This window comes from Globicephala melas, chromosome 6 (assembly GCF_963455315.2).
Source record: "Globicephala melas chromosome 6, mGloMel1.2, whole genome shotgun sequence".
Classification (NCBI taxonomy): domain Eukaryota; kingdom Metazoa; phylum Chordata; class Mammalia; order Artiodactyla; family Delphinidae; genus Globicephala; species Globicephala melas.
The window spans coordinates 2,188,935-2,211,215 of record NC_083319.1 but is presented as its reverse complement, the minus strand read 5'-3'; the positions used below and the strand labels follow the sequence as shown (position 1 = coordinate 2,211,215).

Sequence of the window (22,281 nt, the reverse complement as noted above, 5' to 3'; positions counted from 1 at the left end):
CACGGGCGAGCGTGTGGGGTGCGGGATAGAGGCAGAGCCCGTGCAGGTTCTGCACCTGGGCCTGGGGGCCAGGGCGGGCAGAAGCAGTGTCTGACGAGCACCTCTGTGGGCGTGCCCGAGCTGGGCGCCTGTGCCGAAGGCCTGTGCTGGACACCTGGGGACCAATGAACAGGCCCCCCCGCCCCCAGCCCTGGGGCTCTCGGTCAAGCCCGGAGACAAGCACAGGAGAACCGAGACGATGAACCGGCTCCCAGGGGCAGGGCACTGGATGGCGCTGAGCAGGGCGGGGAGGGGTCTGGGGGCGCTGGGCGAGGGGGCGTGTGCCGTGGGTCAGCAAGAGCCTGTGGCGGCCCTGGCGCCCCTGCCCGCAGAGCACGTGGTGTGTGAGGAGGAATGCAAGTACGCCATGCTGGCCCTGAGCTGCATCTGCCCGGCCACGCCCACGCTCATCACGCTGCTGGTGCACACGTCCCGAGGCCAGTGAGTGCTGCCCCCAGGGCCGCGCAGCCAGCGAGACGGGGGGGCGGCTGCGGGGGGAGCGGGAGGCGTTGAGGAGACCTGTGATGGGCGGGGCCGAGGCCCGGGGAAACGACCACCGTGGACCCAGCTGAGGGAGCCGTCGCTGAGCGAGGGGCTGCAGCTGGGGGGCGGCCTGGGGGCTGCTGGGAATTGCAGGCGGGGCCCGCCGTGGAGCAGAGGGCCGTAGCGGGGGCAGCAGGAGAGCCCTGGGATCTAGGCACAGTGATGGGGTCCGGCGGGGCTTGGTTTGTAAGAGAAGACGCGTTTGGTGTTTGGCACCTGGGCTGGGGTCCCAGGCAGAGCCTGAGGCGAGGGGCTGCCCTGGGACAGAGGAGGGGCACCATCTTCTCTCTGGGAAAAACAGGCTGGGGTGTGGGGGGCCCCGACGGGTGGCCTCGGCTCCCTGTGGGGCCTGGGCGGCCCTGGGGGAGGGACCAAGCAGGGGAAGAGGACGTGGCCCGGGGTTCCTGGGAGGACCCACAGGCCGCAGAGGCCAGTCTTGACTCTGAAACATTTTGACACTCCTAAAAATCAGACCATTGTGTTTACAGCTTTTTAAAACTGGCCAAGGACCCATCAGGCCACCCAGGTCTAGTCTCAGCCAGACGGGGAGGGGCTGGGGTCAGGGGTCACGCTGGCTTCCACCCACACCGGCAGAAGCCACATTTGGGGGGCACCATAGCCCAGCTGGGCGGGGGCGGCCGTGGGGGTGACACCCTCCCCACGCCCCAGGGAAGGCCAGGACTCACCGGAGCAGTGGCAGCGCATGTACGGACGCTGCTCGGGCAACGAGGTCTACCACATCCGCATGGGGGACAGCAAGTTCTTCCGCGAGTACGAGGGCAAGAGCTTCACCTACGCTGCCTTCCATGCGCACAAGAAGTACGTCCCCCAACCCGGTCCAGGCCAGGGGGGGAGGAGTGCGGGGCGGGGTCCGGAGGCTGAAATGGGCGTGGCCCGTGCCCGCTGCAGGGTGGACCAGCGGGGCCTCAGGGTCAGAGTCACGCCCATTCAGCCGTGAGACCCGCATGGGGTCTCTCTCTCTCTCCCCCCCACCCCGAGGCTGCCCTCGGTGGGTCTTTGCGGCGAGTGGGAAGGCATCCCGACACCCGTGAGCGCAGGGCTGCACCGTCAGCCCCCAAGGAGCCCAGGAGGGGCAGCTTTGGGCCCCATCGAGCCCCCGCCCTGTCCGCTCAGGTACGGCGTGTGTCTCATCGGCCTGAAGCGGGAGGAGAGTAAGAGTATCCTGCTGAACCCGGGGCCCCGGCACATCCTGGCCGCCTCCGACACCTGCTTCTACATCAACATAACCAAGGAGGAGAACTCGGCCTTCATCTTCAAGCAGGAGGAAAAGCAGAAGAAGAAGGGCTTCGCGGGGCAGGGGCTGTACGAGGGGTCGTCCCGCCTGCCCGTGCACAGCATCATCGCCTCCATGGGTGAGGCCGAGTCCAGCTCCTGGCGGGGCGGGAGGGGCGGGCGGGGGACCCACCCAGGAGACCCAGGTGCTCAGGCCCGCAGCGTAACCCTGGGCAAGTCCCGCCTCTCTGGCCTCAGTTTGCACATCTGTCCCGTGGGGGCATCCTGCCTTCCTGTGGGGACCTGTGTGGGCATCGATGTCCAAGTGCCCGCCCGGGTGAGACCGCCCTGCGTCAAGGGTCACTGGGAGCCTCTGTCCACCTCCACTCCGGGAACCCCTGTCCCCGGGACAGACAGGGGAGGGACTTCCAGCCAAGTTCAGCCGCTCTGTTCCAGGGACAGTGGCCATGGACCTCCAGAACACGGAGTGCCAGCCAGCACAGAGCGGCGGAGGCAGTGGGGGCAGCAAGCTGGCACTCCCCACGGAGAACGGCTCGGGCAGCCGGCGGCCCAGCATCGCGCCCGTGCTGGAGGTGGCCGACAGCTCGACCCTGCTGCCCTGTGACCTGCTGAGTGACCAGTCGGAGGACGAGATGACGCCGTCGGACGAGGAGGGGCTGTCTGTGGTGGAGTGAGTGCCGCCGGGGCTGGAGGGGGAACAGAAGGCTTCCACGGGAGAGGGGAGGGGCAGCGTGTGAGTACCCGGCGCCCAGGAAGAGGTGGGCCAGCGGCGCCGGTTCTGGGTCTGCCCCACGCTCTGAACAAGGCTTCCAAACAGCTTCCCCGGAGACCTTGTTTGGCAAGTGGAATCTTCTGGGGACCCAGCTCGTGGACAGGAAGGCCAGGCAGTGCCCGCCCTCACCCCTCGTCCTCCCCTATCACAACCTGGGCGGCCAGGCCTCAGTGCCACGGCCCGCTTGGCAGGGTGGCTGCCCTCTGAGCGTGGTCTGCAGAGGTCACAGACAGGGGAGCCCAGGGTGAGATGCCGTCCGGGCGTGGAAGCCACTGGCCCATCCTGAGCCGTCATGCTGCCCTGGGTTTGGGCCCAGGTCTTCCTCCGAGATTATGAGACAGAAGAGACCCCATTGTGTCCCCAGGTCTTGGCCACTTGGCCTCGTCCGGGACAGACAGGCGGCGCCTGACCCCAGGGCCACGGCCAGCTGCCGGCCTGCACGGCCAATGCTTCCCAGCCGGGCTGTCACCGCAGCCACTCTCTGCTCCGGCCTTTGCCCCATGGTGGAGTAAACGGGCTTTAAACACAGGCTGCCGGGGACCGGCTCTGAGATTGGGGGGCCTGGCAGGGCCCCTGCACACCTGGGGCAGGTGGCGGGCTGGCCTCGGACGCCACGTCCCTTAAGCCAACCGGAGGTGGAGCGGGAGGCCAGCCCCTCTTCAGGCGGCCTGGGGGGACAACCACGGCAGGGTAACCACCACGTGTGTGTGCGCGGGGCGCCGTGGGGACGGCGGGGGGAGTACAGCCTGTGGGGCGACCAGCCTGGCCCAGGGGAGCCAGTGGAGCGGGGACCACGGGCCAGCGTCTGCCCCGGCGTTGGGGTGCTGGGGGCACCAGGGGGTGACGGGCCGTCAGAGCCCCTTAAGGCTCTTTCGTGGCCTGTGTAAGCTCGTGTGTGTGCGCGTGTACGTGCGTGCGTTGCGTGCAATCTTACCTGGCCCGGTCAGGTCTGCAGGGGTCTGGCACCCCACCCCCATGTGGCAGCCTAGGGCCCGAGGGCCAGGCTGAGGCTCCTCTCTCTCCCCCCAGGTACGTGAAGGGCTACCCCCCCAACTCGCCCTACATTGGCAGCTCCCCTACCCTGTGCCACCTCCTGCCCGTGAAAGCCCCCTTCTGCTGCCTGCGGCTGGACAAGGTAGGTCACGGCAAAGTTGGGGAAGTGGCAAGGACGCGCCGAGGTCGTCCTGGACCCTGTCTGCCCTCCCCGACGTCTCTGTCTGTTGTAGAGGCGTGTTCTCTCCCTCCTGTATCCACGTGCGCTTGCTGAAGCGAGGGTGCCCCTCTCGTAACTCACCACAACCGGCCTGGCCTGCAGCCCACACCCCACTGGCCCTGGTTGTCCCAGGAGCCCTCGCTGCCCTTCCCGGCCAGAGCCACAGCTTGTCCCCCTCCATCTGGACGCTCCCTGCCCCTTCCCCTCCCCAGGGTCTCTGGGCCTCCGTGTTTTGGGTTTGGTGGCGCATCCCTGGCGGGGGGCGGGGCAGGGCGGGGTGGGGGCTGGACCCCCCAGAGGTGCCGCGTCCTCCTGGAGGCCTCCCCGTGATGCTGCCTTAGAGCACGGGGTGCGGGTGCCTCGCGCGCCCAGTCTCTGCTGGAGGAGCTACTGTTCTGCCTTTGCAGTTAGGACGTCATTTGTGGGGAGACACGTGGGGACCAGGTACGTAAGCCGGCCTTGACTGAGCTCCCCCGACGCACTTCCGCCACAGCCGATGGTTCGCTGATTCCACTTCCTTCTGTGTTTGTGTCAGCCTTTCACTGGGAGAAAGCGTTTCCCCTTTCTTAGCCATTTGTGTACATCAGTGTGGCCTCACTTTTTCACTCAGAGGGTAGACAGTTGGTCATTACTGCTACATCGGCATTCCATATGGATCGCGCTGGTTTTGGCACGTGGACTTCTGCTGGTCAGGCTGGCCTCCCGGTCCTCCCAACATGTCCCCTCATCTTTGAACACGTCCATGCCTTTGAACCCACGGTGCCCCCACCCCCACCCCCCGCAGCTTGTTTTTGCCTCGCTCCAGTCCTGGAACCAACTGCTCCTCCAAGAAACCTGATTCCTTTTAGTGGAAACCACGTTTAGAATTAAGGTCTGGGCACTTGGTGTGCTCACTGCTGCTTCGTATCTGAGTCTCTCCACGCAGAGAGCTAGAAAGTGTGTGTACACACGAGCACACACGACCAAACGTGTACACACGTGCACGCATGACCAAATGTGTACACGCATGCACACACGACAGAACGTGTTCACACACGACCAAATTTGTGCACACACAGCTCATCTGTCCGTACCTGCACCTGCTAAGACCATGTGCTCGCAGATACCTCCCTTCCCTCCCGGACGTGACCTCTCCCACGGTGGCCCCAGCGCACACTCTGCTCTGTGTGGCGGGCTGGTGGCCTGCAGCCCCGTGAGGCCAGGTGGCTGGCGACCGGGTGCCATTTGGCCGAGGACCCCAGCACGGCACCCTGGCTCCCTCCCCGGCGGTTGATCGCGGCGTCTCCCCCGCAGGGCTGCAAGCACAACAGCTACGAGGATGCCAAGGCCTACGGCTTCAAGAACAGGCTGATCATCGTGTCGGCGGAGACGGCGGGCAACGGGCTGTACAACTTCATCGTGCCGCTCCGCGCCTACTACCGGCCCCGCAGAGAGCTCAACCCCATCGTGCTGCTGCTGGACAACAGGTGAGGGGCACAGGCGCCCCAGACCTTCGGGAGGCAGGGGGGGCAGCCCCGGCCCTCGGCACTGCTGCGTCGTCCTCCCGCAGGGCTTCTCCCGGCCCAGTGGGTCCCCACGACCATGAGCCCCCAGGGGCCAACCTCCAGCACTGCTACCCCCAGAGGCCGGGGTCCAGCCTCGGCTGTCCTGGACCCTGGGGCCTCGGTTTCCCCGCGGGTACGATAAAGAGCAGCCCCATTGGCCGCTAAAGGCCCCCCTGGTCCCACACGCTGCGGTCCCAGGGCCCCTGCTCGGCCCAGGTCAGGGCTGGGCTGGCCGTGGGGGCTGGCGGCAGGGCAGGGTGGGCGCCTCCAGGACCTGCTGTGTCCACAGGCCTGACCACCACTTCCTGGAGGCCATCTGCTGCTTCCCCATGGTCTACTACATGGAGGGCTCCGTGGACAAGTAAGAGCCGCTCCGCAGGAGGGCCCCGCCCTCTCCCCTCCTCCCCGCGCGGCCAGGGCGGAGTGGGAGGGAGCAGGACACACCCCAGCCCGTCTCCCCGCAGCCTGGACAGCCTGCTGCAGTGCGGCATCATCTACGCCGACAACCTGGTGGTGGTGGACAAGGAGAGCACCATGAGCGCCAAGGAGGACTACATGGCCGACGCAAAGACCATCGTCAACGTGCAGACCATGTTCCGGTGCGGCGCTAGGCCCGCCCTGAGCCCCGCCCACGTCTGCGACCAGCCCCGCCCTGAGCCCCCGCCCACGTCCGCACCGGGACCCGCCCTGAGCCCCCGCCCACGTCCGCGACCAGCCCCGCCCTGAGCCCCCGCCCACGTCCGCGACCAGCCCCGCCCTGAGCCCCCGCCCACGTCCGTGACCGGGACCCGCCCCCCGCCCAGGCTCTTTCCCAGCCTCAGCATCACCACGGAGCTCACCCACCCGTCCAACATGCGGTTCATGCAGTTCCGCGCCAAGGACAGCTACTCTCTGGCTCTTTCCAGGCTGGAGAAGGTGAGCAGCCCCGCCCGACCTGCCGAGCTGAGGGCTTCAGGCCCTGCGCCACAACCTGGAGTCGGGGGGCGACTGGGGCCATGGGAGGCCTGGGTGCCTGCCCTCCTCCGGCCAGGGGGCTCAGAGACCTGGGCTCAGCCCCAGCGCGAGGCTCTCGAGTGTGCAGCCCGGAGCCCTCAGGGTCATCGGCCAGGAGCGGACATTGTCCCGCTAACGTCGGGCCTGGCCCGGCCTCGTGTGAGGCAGAGGTTGCCCGTCACGCCAGGAATTACTAGCCCAGGTGATACCGGCCCCGACACCATGCCCAAACCTGAATCGTGTCCATTCTGTCAACTGCCCAGCAGGGACGTGCTCGTCCCGGTACAGTCAGGGTGGGGGATAAGGGGGCACAGCTTGCCTCAGGTCACACAGCAGTGCGGTGGCACAGCTGAAGTCAGCTCCAGGAAGGGCGTCAGCTGGGCCCAGGTGTGGAGCCCAGGGACACGGGTGGCGCGGGCCTGGTGGTGCTGCCCTGGCACGTTTGTGGGCCCCAGGCCGCTGCCCGGGTCAGGGCAGCACTACCTTCCACCAAGGGGCAGGGCCGTGCTCAGGCTGCCTTGGGTGAAACCAGGAAGCAGGTGGGCTGCCACGGAGGAGACCCTGGCCGCTGCGGTTGGGAGCAGTGACCATTCCCTGGGAGCCTGGGCTGAGGTCCTCGTCAGGGGACGGCTTGCACTTGCGTGGCTGACCCTGTGCCACACCGGGGAGGACCCCCCGAATGGCCGCTCCCCCAGGCCAGGCCTGGCCACCGACAGCAGACAGAGGGACAGCATGGGAGCTCTGAACCCGGACAGACAACAGAAGTGAGTTCCCGTGGTGGCCCTGGAGCTCCTTGGATGGCACCTGGGGGCCTCAGTCAGCGGCCCGGGAGCTCGGGCCATCCTGCTCTTGGAGGAGGCTTGGCCTGCACCCCACACGATGGCCCAGTGGACGCCCCTAAAGGCCCCCTTGCAGTGCCCCGTGAGCTAAGCCTGCCTCCACTCAAGGCTGAGCCGTGGGCTTTGGAAGTCGGCCTCAGCAGCCCCAGCTAGACTGTATCCAGGCGCTCGGGCCAGTCTGATCCAAGCACGGGCAGGGGTGACCAGCACAGAACTGCGGTCAAGGCTGATACCCTGGTGCTGGCCCTCACTTGCCGCCTTCCCTCGAGCAAACCCAGTCCCCCACAGGCCTTGCACCCGGACCTGTTCCGGAGGTGGGCGTGAAGTAGGTCCGTCAGCAAACACGCGGCAAACGTCCTCCCACTCCCCTTTCCTTGCACGGCAGACATCTCAAATCCACCTCCCACCCCCTCTCTCTGTGGCAGGCATCACCACTTGATAGCACCTTCCTCTGCAGCATTGTCTCCAGGGGCAGGGGCGGGCGGCCCACTCCCCACCCCGTGGGTGCACGCTGGGGAGCCCAGTCCTGTCGTTTGTGATCTGGAGAAAAGTCAGGAAGTGAGCACGTGTGACCGTGGGCGGCTGCAGCCTTGGGCGCTTGCCGGCTGAGGTCCACGTGGGGCGGGGCCGAGGATGGGGCGGGCGGGCGGGCAGAGCCACGTGATGCCACCCAGTCTCTGGAGACGGAGCTGGCGCGCCCACCCCGCGCAGAGAGGATTCCGCGGAGGATGGGGAGGGAAGATGGGATCGCGCTGTACGTACAACTGCATGAGACAAGTCCTGTTTAATGAGTAGAAACTGAAGGGACACTGGAAATACTTCCGGCGTTCAGATCAACGTGCTTCCAAGAGGTCGCGCTGGCACTGGGGGGTGATTCAGGCGTAGAGGGTGGCGTCCGTGTCTCCCTGGAGGTTGTTCTCAGGAAGATCTCCCAGAGTCGGGGCTCCCCACCGCGTCCCAGGACGCAGGCTCCCAGTGGTGTCATCGTTCTAACAGTCTCAGCGCCTGTGACAGCGACCTCGGCCAGGAGCCCGTTCAGACTGGCCCCTCTTCGGCAGGGCCCCGGATGCCCGTCCAGTCCTGCTCCTGCTTCCCTCTGGCCGCGTGGTTCTCAGGAGGGCTCGTCCCCGTGTGTTCCCACGTTTCGCTGTCGCGTGCGACCTCGGAGCTGGGGCTAAAGCCTCTGGACCCTCCGCGGCCGCTACAGAGTGGACAGCGTGAAACCAGGGCCCTCGTTCAGAACGCAGGAAAGTCCTGTGAAGCCACTGAAACGTCAGGCCTCTTCCTTCCTCCTCGGTCTCCCGACCCGTCCTGGTTCTCTTCTTCTCAAACCATTCATTTTTCTGAGTGAAGGGAAACTGACAATTTTAACGATTTCGGGAATCTCTCCGTTTGTCCTCATAAAGTGCGACCTGGGCTCTGAATGACACCGTGGGACGCAGCCTGGAGTCACCACGCCACGCGGCTCTGGATCTGCGGCTCTCACGTGATAGCGCGCTGTTTCCCTCCTGGATGCCCGCGTGCCGTCCAGCACGCCCTTGGGCTCCCTGCTGGTGGGGAGGGACAGAGGCGAGGCCTCCTTCCCCGGGCGTCTGTCTGCCCCACCGTCCAACCTTACAGCAAGGAGGCTGCCGAGGCCAAGTGCAGCCTCAGCGAGAGGGGCCGCGAGAGGGCTCTTGGTGGGCTACGCGGCCCACCTTCTGTCTGTCTGAAGCGTGTTCTGGTCCAGCAGGAAGGACAGTCTCCCGGGCTCAGAGCCACCTCTCAGCCATAGGCCGACCTGGTGCGGCGGGGACAACGCCCCCAAAAGCCCCTGCCCTAGCCCCGGAACCAGCACGGGGTGGAGAAGACGATTCCATGAAGAATCCTGAGATGGAGGGGGCCCTGGTTCACCCAGGGCCCACACGCCATCACCAGGGGTCTTGCAAGAGGGAGGCCCCTGGAGGTGGAGGAAGGGCCAGAGGTCAGGGACGTGGTCAGTCTCTGGAAACGACGAGAGGGAGAGGAAAGGGTGGTCCTCTGGGGCCGCCGGCTGGAGCACGGCACCGTGACACCTGATTCCAGCCCCTGAAGTCTGTTCGGACTTGGAACGTCCAAAACCGACAGAGTAAACGCGTGTGGTTTTGAGCTTTGGGGTTTGTGGTCGTCCGTTCCGCGGCCACGGGAGCCGCACACAGTGGGTCTAAGGGACCCGCGTGGAGCCTCGCGACGCCATGCACGCAGCACAGGCAGACACGTCTCTGCTCACGCGCGTGCCCTGCCGTCCTGTCAGTTTCGCTCATGGACTCGTGCTCCGGGGTGAAATTACCGTAAGGGTTAGGGTTCCGCGATGGCAACGGCAGGGCGTTAAACCAAGTCCAGGCTCCCGTTTCTTCCCAGCAGAGCCCCGAACCCTTACCCCCGCCTCTGGCCCCCCGTGTGTCTGGGGGGACGCGTAGCTGGGTGCTCGGCCTGTGGTCAGCCGTCTGCTGTGTGTGTTCACACGCTCGCCCTGCACACGCGCACACACCCCGTGCACGCGGAGGTCCCTGGGCTGCCTGCCCTGCGCGGCCGCGGCCGTGGCCACGGGCACCAGCCAGCCTGAGCCCCTCGTCCTGCAGAGGGAGCGGGAGAACGGCTCCAACCTGGCCTTCATGTTCCGCCTGCCCTTCGCCGCCGGCCGCGTCTTCAGCATCAGCATGTTGGACACGCTGCTGTATCAGGTCAGCAGGGGCGGGGGGCCGGCGCCCGGCATCCGGTTCCAGTCCTGAGCCACGTGCCCCTCGCTGAGCACCCACCCCTGGGTCCCCAGGAGGCCGGCCAGGACTGGGAGGCTCGGGGCCCCATCCCCGCCGGGGAGCAGCAGGGGTTCACCCGAGTGTCCCCCGTCCTTTCCTCCCAGGAGAGCGCTACCCTGGGGTTGGCTCCCGGCAGCCTCTGGGTTTCTGATCCCTTTTGCCCTAGTGCACTCGGCCTAGTGAGCGACCACGGCCAGGAAAGGCCGCCCAGCTCTGTCTGCTGGGCGCACCGCACGGGAGGCTGTGGGCGCCCGGCGCGCGTGTCCAGGGGATGTGGAGGCAGATCTGCCCGCACTGCCCGGCCTCACTGCGGTCTCTCCTCTCCAGTCCTTCGTGAAGGACTACATGATCCCCATCACCAGGCTGCTCCTGGGGCTGGACACCACGCCGGGCTCCGGCTACCTCTGTGCCGTAAGTGCCTGGGCCAGGCGGGCAGGGCGGGCGGGCCCTGCTGGGGAGGGTCCTCCTGCCCGAGGCCGGCCCAGCCCAGGCTCCTGCGTTCCAGATGAAGGTCACAGAGGACGACCTGTGGATCCGCACCTACGGCCGCCTCTTCCAGAAGCTGTGCTCGTCCAGCGCCGAGATCCCCATCGGCATCTACAGGACCGAGAGCCACGTCTTCTCCTCCTCGGAGGTGCGGGGACGGGGTGGAGAAGGGCTCCCCGAGGCGGCCCCGTTGCTCTGTGACTCGGACCGCCCCTTTTCCAGGTTGGGGATCTGGGCCTTTGCTGTCAGGCCCTTTTTGGGTCAGGCCCACATACCTCCATACGTGGACATCCCCTGGGTGGGTGTGACCACCCCCATGGGGGAGGGGCGGCTCGAGAGCACTGTGGGGCCCCTGTGCCGCCCGCTGGAACTGCAGAGGGTGGCCTGCCCACGGGTCCTGAGTCCACGAGGGCTCAGGCAGCCTTGGGGGTCAGGGCAGGAGCCCCACAGGTACCCAGGCTGCCCTGGTTTCCTTTGCAGCCTCACAACCTCAGGGCCCAGGTGAGTGGTCCCTTCAGGCCCACAGGGGTTCACTTAACATGCACGAGTCCCGCCTGGCAGGGGCGCAGGGCCCTGGGCTCTGGGTGACGGGTCAGGGAGCGAGGCCCCAGGATGCGCCAGCCAAGGTGCAGCTCAGAGAGGGCTCCTGGCATCACCCCAGCCCCCATACAGATGGGCAAACTGAGGCCCAGGACGGGAAGCCCAGGGTCCCCCAGCCCCCATGACATCTGCCTTTCGTGCCACGGCTCCCATCCTGGCAGGTACCCCCTCCTCCCCGCTGTCCATCCCGATCTCCACACCCCAGAGCCCCACACCCCGACTGAGCCACGCAAGGCCCTGGAACTTCCCAGCCTACCACGTGCCCCACCCCCGCTCTCTCCTGCCCCCCAAGATGAGGAAACTGAGTCGCACAGAGGAGGTGCCCCCCCCCAGCCCCATGGCAAAGCCGGGACACGCAGGGCCCAGAGAGGTTGAGGGAGGTGCCCCTCTCACCAGCAAATCAGAGACAGACCTAGAGCCAGCAGCTGGGACGGCTGAGTGGTTTGGGGCTGTGGCCCGGCACCCTCTGCCCAGCTGCAGAGGAAGGCACTGGCGTCCCTGGGCTGAGCTGCCCCCAGGGACTGTGACTGTCCTCCTCCCTGTCACCCCAGCTGCTCCGTGGGTCACCCCATCCTCTGCCCGGCACCCCTCCCAACCCGTCCCAGCCCCTCCCCCGTCCCCTATCTCCCTCCCCGTGCCCGGATCCCCCTCCTCTCCTGGGCCCTCACCCCTCCTCCCCGGCCAGTCCCAGGTCTCGGTGAGCGTGGAGCACCACGAGGAAACCCGGGAGGCGCAGGGGCCCTGGGGCTCACGGGCAGGCACGGGTGGCGGCGGGCACACGGTGGGCGGCGGCTCGGCGGAGCGCCCTCTCCTGCGGCGCAAGAGCCTGCCGTGGGCACGGAGGCTGAGCCGCAAGGGCACCCGGCACACGGGGAAGGCGGCGGCCGAGGAGATCAGCCAGCAGCGGCTCCGCCTGCACCAGCGGTCCGAGCGGCAGGAGCTCTCCGAGCTGGTCAAGAACCGCATGAAGCATCTGGGGCTGCCCACCACTGGCTACGGTAAGGCCGCAGGGCCATCTCCCGTCTGCCCTCCCGGCCCGCGCTCTGCCCGCCGGGGCACCGGCCCCGCGGCCCGTCAGAGCTCCCCGCGTGGAGCTTCCGCGTAAGGAAGGGCTCACCCCTCCACTCTGGGGCCTCAGTTTCCCCATCTGTAAAATAAAGGCCCAGGCCGGCGGAGCCCAGCAGGCAGCTCTCCTGCAGGAGGCAGCTGTGGGTGGGGAGGGCTGGGTCGGGGTCCCGAAAGCCAAGGGCACAGGCCTCGGTCGGGGACAGACCAGTCACCTGCAGCTGGTCCTGCTGGGGTCAGAAACACAGGGGCCCGCTGCGTACTGTGAGAACAAGAACAGGGTGTGGCAGGGAAACCCCGGAGCCCCCGGCCACTCCTCCCTTTGCCCTCCCAGCAGCTGGAGCTCGGGGATACGGGGGCAGATCTGGGGGCCGCCGGTCGAACGGCCGAGCACCAAAACACTCTTCCCGGGCCACGGGGGCCCCACCGTTGCTCCTAGCGCACGGCCACCCCCTCCCTGCGACTTCAGGGCGACACCACCAGGGCGGTTGTCATCGGCAGATTTTCTCCATAGCTTGTTTTGGGGAGAAGTTTGTGACGTGACCATGAACAGGCCTGGGGTGCCCTGGCTGGGCCAGAGGAGAGAAGCCCGTCCCCTCCCCTCACTCCAGAGTTGCTGCCTCCGTTGATGGGGCCGAAAGGGGCCCTAGCCCCTCACCGCCGCCCGGCCTGGTGAAGGCTCTGGACTCCGCTGGGTGCCGTCTCGGGGACTCTGCCCACTTCCCAGGCCTGGCTCTGTCCCCAGGCGCCCACCTCCTGGCTCAGGGGCCCCTAAGTCCCCTCCAAGTGGGATGAGGCAGCTCGGGTTTCACCCAGGAGCTGCCCAAGGGTCTGGCCGTCTGCGGGGCCCGAGGTGGACGGCCGCCCGTGAGAGCTGCCCAGCCCCTCCCGGCCACACCCCGGCCTCACGATGTGCCTCTGTCCCCTCTCAGTGTCCCTTCCCCGGGAGGGTGCTGTCACCCCCCTTCCGGGTGGCGCACTGACTGCCGAGGCTCCGAGTGGGGTGTCCCGTGTCCACGGGCTCGCGTCGCGCACTGGCTCACGGGCTCGCGTCGCGCACTGGCAGAGACTCCAGCTCCGCTGAGCCCCAGGGCGGGCGCCCCTGGGTGGGCACTCGGTGCTCCCCTGGGCCTCCTCGCACCCCCCCCCCCCACCAGAGCCTGGCAGATGAGGGGCCGACTTCTGTTCAGGGACAGACGGGCCTCCCGCCTTGCAGCCGCCCCCTGCCCCCCTCCCCGCTGCGCTGCCGCCGCCTCTGCGCTATTTGCTCACCTGTCTCTCTCTCTGTTTCTGTCTGTCCCTCTTCCTGTGTGTTCCGTAGAGGATGTAGCAAATTTAACAGCCAGTGATGTCATGAATCGGGTAAACCTGGGATATTTGCAAGGTAATTCTGCTCCGGTGGCTGGAGCCTGGCAGAGGGGCAGGCCAACCCTTCGCCGACGGTCCACCTGGTGGCCGCCCGCCCCGGCCAGGCAGGCAGACAGAACGAGACACGAGGGAGGGTCCCTGCAGTCAGGGGCCCACGAGCTCCCAGGCCGCCCCACCGCGGGGACCTTAACTTTCCTCCTTCATTTGCTGACTTCGGTACTGACCCTAGTACCTCAGCCCTTCTGCCCCGACTGTTGTCTGAGATAAGCCCTGCTCTGAGCACGCAGGTGGCCATCGGCCTGCAGCCAGCCCCTGGGAGCCCACCCAGCTCTCGGGAAGCATCCAGATGGAGGGCCCCAGGCCAGGGTGCCCGTGGCCCTGTGGGCTGGTGCCTGGGGCCTTGGGGTCTGCTGCGCCCTGAGCCTTCGGAGGGCCACCCAAGCCCGGGGGACGGCTGGCCACCGCGCCCCCGCTGGGGCTTCAGGAGGGGGTTCTCTGTCTAGTTGAGGCAAAACCCGTTTGTGCCCCATTCTCATCCGGAGGCTCAGGTGCTGCGTGGGCCCCCTGTGTCTTCCAAGAAGACACCCCACAGCCCCCAGATGTGCCCCCAGACCCCAACAGAGGTCAGAGCAGAGTCCAGGCCTCACTGCCGGGACCCCTTCGCTCCCTGGGGGCCCCTCACGACCCGGGGAGGCTCAGAGCCCACACGCCCCGGCCCCCTGGGGTTAGGGGTGACCCCAGCGCTGACAGGCCCCCTGAGCCCAGGTAGGTGTTAGCTCAGGTGGGACTGGACGGCCAGGGGCAGAGCCAGGTCCAGGAGCGAGAAGCTCCGGGGTTCACGGCGGGGGAGCTGCTGGGGGTCGGCCCAGCTGGGCCTGAGCAGGCGAAGCCCTGGCATCTCCGGGGTCCCTGTGCTTTTCCTCACCCCGCACCCCACGACCGCATTCACGGCAGAGCCCCCAGGCCAGCCCAAGTCCAAGCCTGGGGCTGCCGTGAACGGGGTGGCTGCCTCGCCCCCTCCCTGCGCCCAGCTGCACCCCTGCTCCCTGCCAAGGCTCCCGGGCAGGGGTGGCCGCACCCACAGGCTCCCCGGGTGGTGTGTCCTGAGCCCCCCACCGACGTGTGGACACCGAGAGGTGCCTAAGCCAGGATGTAGAACCAGAGGAGAGGCTGATCCTGGGGGGCTGCAGGGCAGTCAGTCCCCCGGGGAGGGCACCGCCATGAGGACCCCGCAGCGGCATGCATCTCGGGGGAAGGTGCTGCAGTTGCCCCCAGCGCACGGAGGAGAGTGGGGCTGTGGTCAGCGTGGACGCCCAGGGCCGGGCCGGGCCGGGCGTCTGGTCTGCGGGCTGAAGGAGGAGGGCCCGCACAGAGGCTTGTGGTGCCTGGTAGCGGGTGCGAGGGGGAGCGCAGCAGCACAGCCCTTGGTCGCTGGCCAGGAGTGCCATCACCAGCCCGCGGCCGCACCCCGGGCCCTCACCAGAGCACAGCAGGCACGGCGCAGCCGCCCCGTCCCAGGGAAGTCGGGGTCTGGGCCTCGCAGCAGAGCACACCCAGCCCTGGGCGCCACAGCCGGGCCCCCGTAAGCACGGAGCTGGGCCTGCTTCGGGCCGGGAGTGCCCGTGATCCGTGCCCCCAGGGGAGAAGCAGGGTCCAGGCCGGAGGGGAGGCCCAGCGAGGCAGGCGCCGCTCCCCCTCTCCCCGGCCACACAGAGGGGCCCGGCCCAGCCCCGGCCTCTCCGCTTCCTTGTTCTGACCGTGCGCCTGTCCCCGTGGAGCCGCCCTGGCTGTGGTCAGGGGTGCGGGATCCCCGAGAGCCTTCGGGAGCCTCCCCGCCCCCACCCGCGCCACCCGCTACCCCCACTGCCCGGCTCCGTGCTGCCCACCCTGGAGGCACGCAGCCTCCAGCGTGAGCCAACCTGGCTCGTGACCCTGCGCGGGGGTCAGGCCGTCCCCTTCCCGGGCGTGGACGCGAGGTTGGCACCAGCTGATGCCGTCAGGGTCTGCACATGTCCGTCAGCTCCCGGGTCCCAGCCTGTGCCCCGACCTGTCCCCAGGAAGCACGCCGCGCTCCGCCTGCCGCCGTGCAGGTCCCGAATGCACCGCCAGATGCGGCCCTGAACTCATCAGTTCAGAGGAGCGAGCTGCAGGCCCCCCCCCCCCGCCCCCGGCTAGTCAGCGGGCAACTGCCCCAGCTTCGCAGAGAATCCCGCCCCTCAGTGGACCGGCTGGCGCCCTCCCAGCGGGAGGGACGGTGCCGAGAGAAGGGAACGGGAGGGGCTGGGGGCAGAGGCCACCCAGGGCCTGATCCCCCCGGAGGGCCGTTCCCTTGATGCCCGTTCCTGGGTCAGGGGGTGCCTTTAGGCATCACCAAATGGAGAAACTGAGGCCGCCAGCCGTTCGTGAGCTTGGGGTCACTGCCAGACAGCGGCCAGCCCTGTCCCTGTATCTGGCCGGAGAGGCACCTGTGAGGTGACCAGGGTTTCTCCAGAATCCACAGCCACCCCGTGGGCTGGACCCCAGGCTGTCTCTGTGACGGGCAGCTCGGACCCCGTGTGTGCCCAAGGGCCCCTCTGGGAGACTGAGCCGGGCGGACTCTGGGCTGGTGCCACGGGAGCAGGTCTTGGGAAGGAAAGGACGAGTCTGAAGCGGAGGGCTGAGGAGGGGTCAGGAGTGGCCTGTATGGGGTGGGGATGCAGGGCGCTGGGGGGCGGGGGAGGGAGTGAGTCTGAGGGCTGCACTAGCTGTGAGTGCGGGTGTGTAGGTGTGTGCACACGTGTCGGTGTGCACAGGTGTGCTCCATGTTCAGGGTCAGGACACCCTAAGATGTTGATGACCCAGCTGAGCGAGCCATCGGGAGACCGTGGGGGCCAGTGCCTGCTGCCCTCGTGGCCGCCCCCATGCCCGTGCAGCGCGGGTGCCGAGGCCAGTGTCGGTCAGGGAGGACCGGCCCTGCTGGGTTCGCCGGGACGAGGGCTCAGGCAGAACGGCTGAAAGGCCGGGAGGATTCTGCAGCTGGACCAGAGCTGCCAGCTCCTCGGGGCCCCCCCAGAGCAGAGGTGGAGGGGGGGCGCTGAGTGGTGACTGCGCGCTGGGCCCTGTCTCCGCAGACGAGATGAACGACCAACAGAACACCCTCTCCTATGTGCTCATCAACCCTCCACCGGACACGCGGCTGGAGCCCAACGACATCGTGTAAGTACCGGGTCCCCGGACAAGTGTAGACACCTGCCCATCTGACGCGTGGGCGTCCAGCCCAGCCTCCCAGGCGCAGGGCGACATCAGGGACCTCCCGCCCTCCCCGCAGGTATCTCATCCGCTCCGACCCCCTGGCCCACGTGGCCAGCAGCTCCCGGAGCCGGAAGAGCAGCTGCGGCAACAAGCTGGCTTCCTGCAACCCCGAGACGCGGGACGAGACGCAGTTCTGAGTGCCGTGTGGAGCCCTCCGGGCTGACCTCGTCCTGCCAGGGTCCGTGGGCCACGTGATGCATGAGTGCAGGGCCCCAACCCCCGCCTGCCGCCCAGCCCAGAGCTGCTCCCGGGACTGGGCCCGGTGAGGGCCGAGGCTGCCCCGGGCACTACCAGACGCTGGGGGGAAGCCTTTTTAACCTGTTTTTACAAATCTATACAATCCCTGGCCCTTTGCACAAACGCACCGCAACTCGTGACCGGGTCTGGCCGCAGTGCAGGGACAGGAGCCAGGCTGGACCGCAGGGGACCGGGCCGGGGGCTCGCACCGGAGGAGAGCACACTGCAGCCCCTGAACTTGCCCGTTTCCACGGCCACGGCTGGCATTGATTCCTGGGCCTTGCCCACGGCTCTCAGCAAAGCCACGGGGCGGTGGGCCACCCCTGTCTGCCCTGTGGGTCCCCTGTGGTCTCACTTGTGAGGGTCTGGCCCAGAGTCGGGCCGCAAGGGTCTCCGGAACGGTGAGGCAGGCACGCGAAGGGAGCCTTTTCCAGAAGGAAATGGAAAGCAGGAGGGTCCGCAGCGCGGCCGAGCCTCTGGCAGGGGCGGGGCAGGGGGGCTCCGGAGAGTTGCCAGCAGCCTGGGCTCGCTAGGAGGGAGGCGGGGCTGCCGTGAGACCCCACAGCGGCCCTGGACTTTGGGGAAGAGAATCAGATGACGGCCTTTTCCTCTGGTTTCACGCTGAACTTTCGCAGCCGCGCCATCTGACCTCCTTTTACCACCTGACCTGAAGCACAATTCAGCCGCTGGGCTGCTAGCAGGCCCAGCCTCCGCGCGGGACATTCCTCCTCCTGAGGGAGGGACTCAGGGCGCCGCCGCGGCTCCCGTGTGACTCCCTCTGACAGGTTTTGCACGCTCAGTGCTGGAAACTTCTATTAAACGGATGCATCCTACAGACGAGAGGATTGCTTGTAAGGCCTCCCCTCCACGGCGTCAAGCTCGGGGCCTGGGTCTGCCCCAGCCGCCCAGTGTCAAGGGTTAGAGACACTTGCTCTGCTCCCCAACCCACTGGTCCCCACAGGGAAGCCCCTACCCCAGGGAGATGCTGCTGGCCTGAACCTTCCCGAAAAGCAGGAAGCAACTCAGGTGGTGGCGGGGACGGGGTCCAGGAGGGCTCCCTGGCGAGTTGCCTGGCCCTGGAGCCCGGCCGTGCCCAGGAGGGATGTGTGCCCCTCGCCAGCACAAGGCAGCCGTGTTTGTCTTGGGGTGGGGCTCCCGCTCCTACAGAGAGTATTCCCAGAGGCTGGCAGAGGAGCCAGCGCAGCCCCCCACCCGGGGGGGGGGGGGCACACGGCTGCTGAGGGGGCCTGCCCTGAGCGAGGGGCACACGTGCAGCTCCTCTCCCCCCACGCTGGCCGCCTGGGGACACTCCCTCCCGCCCAGAGAGCGTCTGCATGCCCAGGGGATGGTGCAGGCTGTGGGCAGTCAGGAAGGGGGCTGACCGGGCTTGGGAGACCCCAGGGCCCATCCCAGCAGGGTCAGTGGCTCCTGGGGTCCTGCCAGCGAGCGTCCTCTCCTGCACCTGCCACCTCTCCTGGCACCCACGCTCCAACTCCCTGAGGGGAGGGGACCCTGCTTGGCCGCTGGACCAAGGGCTCCAACCAGGTGGGGCTGCAGCCCCTGGAATCCCACACGGGGAAGATGGCATCCGACAGGGCTCCTCAGGAGTTGGCTGACTTGAGTCTGGGGTGCACAGGACAGGCGGTGAGAAGTGGGGTTCATCTCCAGACTGGGCTGCACACTCATACCCACGGCTCAGTGCAGACAGAGGGCCCAGCGGAGGCTGGAGACCTGCACCCAGGCGCCCTGACCGAGCGAGGAGAGAACATTTCTCAATGTTTTGCTGAGTTTTTCAAACGTAACAAAATTAGAGGAAAACCTCTGTTTTATTTATTCCTATAGAAAGCTGGTCAGAACAATAACACCAGCAACGTGCTGGCCATTCCGGCTTGTCAAGGGCGCAGGGCCTGGGAACACCGGCTTACGGTGCCCGCTCGCCCCACCCCGGAGCCGAGCGTTCACAGGCAGACGTGCGGCAGGTGCAAGTGGGCGCCCAGACTCGGGGCGGCCGCCCAGAATCTCACAAAGAAGTGCAACTGGCAGCTGGGGGACGAAAAGATACGGAACCATAGCAAATGCTTACTAAAGCCAGAGAAGGCAGGAAAAGGGAGAAACGAAGGACGACGCGCACAGCACAGCCCTTCACCCCAAGTCCACCTGCCAAGAGAGGAAGGAGGCCCCTCCTCGAGACGGCGCCGGCCCGCCCCGCGCCCCGGGGGCCGAACACGGATGCATGTTCGGCCTCCGCAGGACCACAAGGCGGGCACCCCACGACGCTCTTGGCCCTCGTCTCGACCCCGGTCCAGCCAGTGGTCTCAGAGGTGCCTCTTTCTTTTGGGGGCAGCTGTGCGCCCTGATGAGTGGGTCTCTCAGAAGAGTCGCAGCATTTTCCTGTGAGATTGGCGAGCTATGGCTTCCTGCGTCCCAGGGTCCCCCGACAGGCGTGCAGGCTGGGGTCTGCCGTCCAGGACCTTAGTCCGGCCGCCCTGAAGGCAGCCCCGCCCACCTGGGGCTTGGGGGGCTCGGCTGGGGCCTCCAGGGGCAGGGGCTGGGGGAGCACCCCCGGCATTCCAGGCCCCCAGGGGCGGCCAGATGGCCAGAGCCACCTTGTCCTCAGTGACATCCGCAGGAGCTTGGGGGCCTAGCACGGTGGTCTCAGGGAACTCACGGATGCCTAGAGCAGGCCCTCCAGGCGGGACTGTCAGAGACAGTCTGTTCCATGGCCCCGGTCACAGAGCGCAGGGCTGGGAATGACCATCAGGTCCTCCATGCCCCGGGCACCCTGCATGGGCCCCTCCAGGTACCCTCAAGGGCCTGCCTGGGGGGCCGGGGGGGGCCACGTAGCACTGACCCACACCCCCTGCAGCCCCCAGCCTGGCACGTCACTGCTGGCTCCACGAGGCCCGCTGGACCTGGACGTGTGGTCCAGGGTGGCTGCACCTTCCTCTCTCCAGGAAGACACCCCTCCTGGCAGCCCGGCCTCCATCAGGGACCTGACTGTGGCTGAGTTCCCAGCAGGCCCGAGGCCTTGCCTGTCAGGGGCAGACGGCTTCCCTCCCAGGTCCTGAACTCAGGCCGCTGCCTGCAAGATGGAGAAGCAGCAGACCATCCGTCCTTCAGGGAGGGGCCTTGGTCAGGACTCTGCCTCGCCCTCCTCTTGGGCGCCTGGGCAGCCTCGGGGGCCGGGCAGCCAGGAGGAGGTGGTTCAGGGGCACGAGGTTTGCACTGGGGAAGCGGTGTGAGCGTGTGGAATGGGGGGGCAGAGCCCGTGTCCACCCCTGACGGTCTCGTCATGGCACTCTAAGACCCCTGCCTGGTCTGGCTGTGGGGTCCCTGTCACCCCAGGGCCTGTCCCCTCTCACGAGGACTTGGGCAGAAGGTTCAGCATCACGCCGTGGGCTGAGACCTGCCTTCCCGCCATCCCCAGGCAGGCCTGGGGCTCTGAGGCTGCAGGCTGTACCCGGTCCCGCTGTGGGCCCTGCTCTCCCACCAGGGAGGGGACCCTCAGGCTTGAGTCTCATACTTTAGGAGACTGTGGGGGGGAGCGAGGGGTGCAAGATGAGTCTTGGATCGAAAAAGCACCTCTACCCAGGACTATTCCACACCAGCCTCCCCCAAGTTCCGAGTGACTGAGGCCCAAGTTAACAACGTGGGTTCACGGTGGACCCCCATTCTGGCCCTGGTCACCTGCAGGGAGGCCACCCGGCCCCTGCAGATCCCTTCTCTGGCGGGGACCCCTGTCACCTCAGAGCGGCTCCTGGTCAGGGGGATGGTCCTGGAAGGTGTTCAGGGAACCTGGCCCCGAGGTGGGGTCCTCGAAACCAAGCACCACACTCCAGGGTCCCTCTGGGTCATGCTGGGGAGGACGGCTCACCCAGGCTGCCTTCCTGCTGCCCTGCACCGTCCCAGGGACCCGGGCCACAGCCCCCAGGACGGCAGGGGCTCCACACTCACTGGGCGTCTGCCACAGCCCGTCGTCCTGCCCATCTCGGGGCCGGCCCTTCAGGCCAGCAGCTCCAAGAGTCCGGACGGAGGGGGCCCATGGGGAGCTCAGTGCCCACCTTGGCTCTGAGGCAATCCCTGTGGCTGGTTCCCGGCTGCCCTGCTGCACAGGGGGGTTTGGGGGTCTTCCCAGGGGAACTCCTCCCCCAGGGCCTCCCCCAAGAGCTGGCGCTGAGGCTGGGTCCTCACTGAGGCTGGACGGGGCACCAAATAAGCCTTTAGAAATACCGCTTATCACACCGAAAAGAAAGTGAAGAAGTGCTGACGGGTAAGATAATATACAGAAGAGAACACAAATATGTTTTAAAAACTTACCTTCTGTGTGTTATTTAGAAAAAGACAGATGACCCAGCAGGAAGGTAGGCAAACAACTTGAAGAGACATTTCACAAACGAAGAAAATCAAAAAGACCAACAAAGAGATGGAAATATGCTCTGCTCATCTGTAACCAGGGAAACGCCAATTAAAAACACTAAAAGGGGGGCTTCCCTGGTGGCGTGGTGGTTGAGAGTCCGCCTGCCAATGCAGGGAACACGCGAGCCACAACTACTGAGCCCACGCACTGCTACTACTGAAGCCCGCGCACCTACAGCCGGCGCTCCGCAACGAGAACCCCGCGCACTGCAACGAAGAGTAGCCCCCGCTCGCCGCAACTAGAGAAAGCCCGTGTGCAGCAACGAAGACACGACACAGCCAAAAATAAATAGATAAATAAATAACACTAAGAGAAGGGGTTATATTCCAAACACCAACAGTAAAAAAAAAAAAAAAAAGGCCACGCTTTGGCATATATGCTGCTCCCATAATGAAAGAATCCTGTCTAGATTATTTAAAAATCTTCTATGAATCCGTAAGAAAAAGAACCACCCAGTTAGAGAGGCCCAATTGAAAGTGGGCAAATGACCAGGAATCTCCCAGAAAGGGAAGCGTGAATTTGCTCCGTAGACACTGAAAAAATGCCTCACCCTCACGCCAGGGGGCGCCCAGTGACACCAGCAGGACAGCCGTGGGATTCCATGTGAGCCCTCCGTGCACCCGCCGTGCCGGCCCGAGCAGAGCCCCCGCACCCCCAGACCTGCTCTGAGATCCCAGGGCTTGTGGGCTCAGTCCCGCAGGACGGACTCCCCGCCACGCCACCCCCAGTGGGACTGCACCCCGTGTGGGAGGAGGGAGGTGCAGTCCACGTGGAGGCACGAGGCCCTGCTCACCTGCTGGGGCCCAGCCCCTCCCAAGCCCAGACAACAGGGAGACGGCAGGC

The 22,281-nt window shown here is 66.7% G+C and overlaps 1 protein-coding gene across 13 annotated transcripts in view; it reads left to right on the top strand.

The window, feature by feature from the left end:
• KCNT1 (potassium sodium-activated channel subfamily T member 1) overlaps positions 1-17,856 on the top strand; it is a 70,605-nt gene extending 52,749 nt beyond the window's left edge. For 4 of the 13 annotated variants that reach the window (XM_060300173.1, XM_060300177.1, XM_060300176.1 and 1 more), the window contains 17 exons: positions 372-480; positions 1,252-1,401; positions 1,717-1,955; positions 2,272-2,506; positions 3,638-3,743; positions 5,115-5,287; positions 5,655-5,726; positions 5,830-5,964; positions 6,169-6,280; positions 9,798-9,899; positions 10,302-10,385; positions 10,480-10,608; positions 10,941-10,961; positions 11,353-12,058; positions 13,447-13,509; positions 16,604-16,688; positions 16,801-17,856. In XM_060300173.1, the coding sequence (XP_060156156.1) occupies positions 372-480; positions 1,252-1,401; positions 1,717-1,955; positions 2,272-2,506; positions 3,638-3,743; positions 5,115-5,287; positions 5,655-5,726; positions 5,830-5,964; positions 6,169-6,280; positions 9,798-9,899; positions 10,302-10,385; positions 10,480-10,608; positions 10,941-10,961; positions 11,353-12,058; positions 13,447-13,509; positions 16,604-16,688; positions 16,801-16,921 (2,642 nt within the window). In that variant the 3' untranslated portion in view covers positions 16,922-17,856. Of the gene's footprint in view, positions 1-371; positions 481-1,251; positions 1,402-1,716; positions 1,956-2,271; positions 2,507-3,637; positions 3,744-5,114; positions 5,288-5,654; positions 5,727-5,829; positions 5,965-6,168; positions 6,281-9,797; positions 9,900-10,301; positions 10,386-10,479; positions 10,962-11,352; positions 12,059-13,446; positions 13,510-16,603; positions 16,689-16,800 lie in introns of those variants that run through there. The other 9 variants (XM_060300174.1, XM_060300179.1, XM_060300182.1 and 6 more) reach the window with 9 other exon arrangements.
• Positions 17,857-22,281: the final 4,425 nt, after the last annotated feature.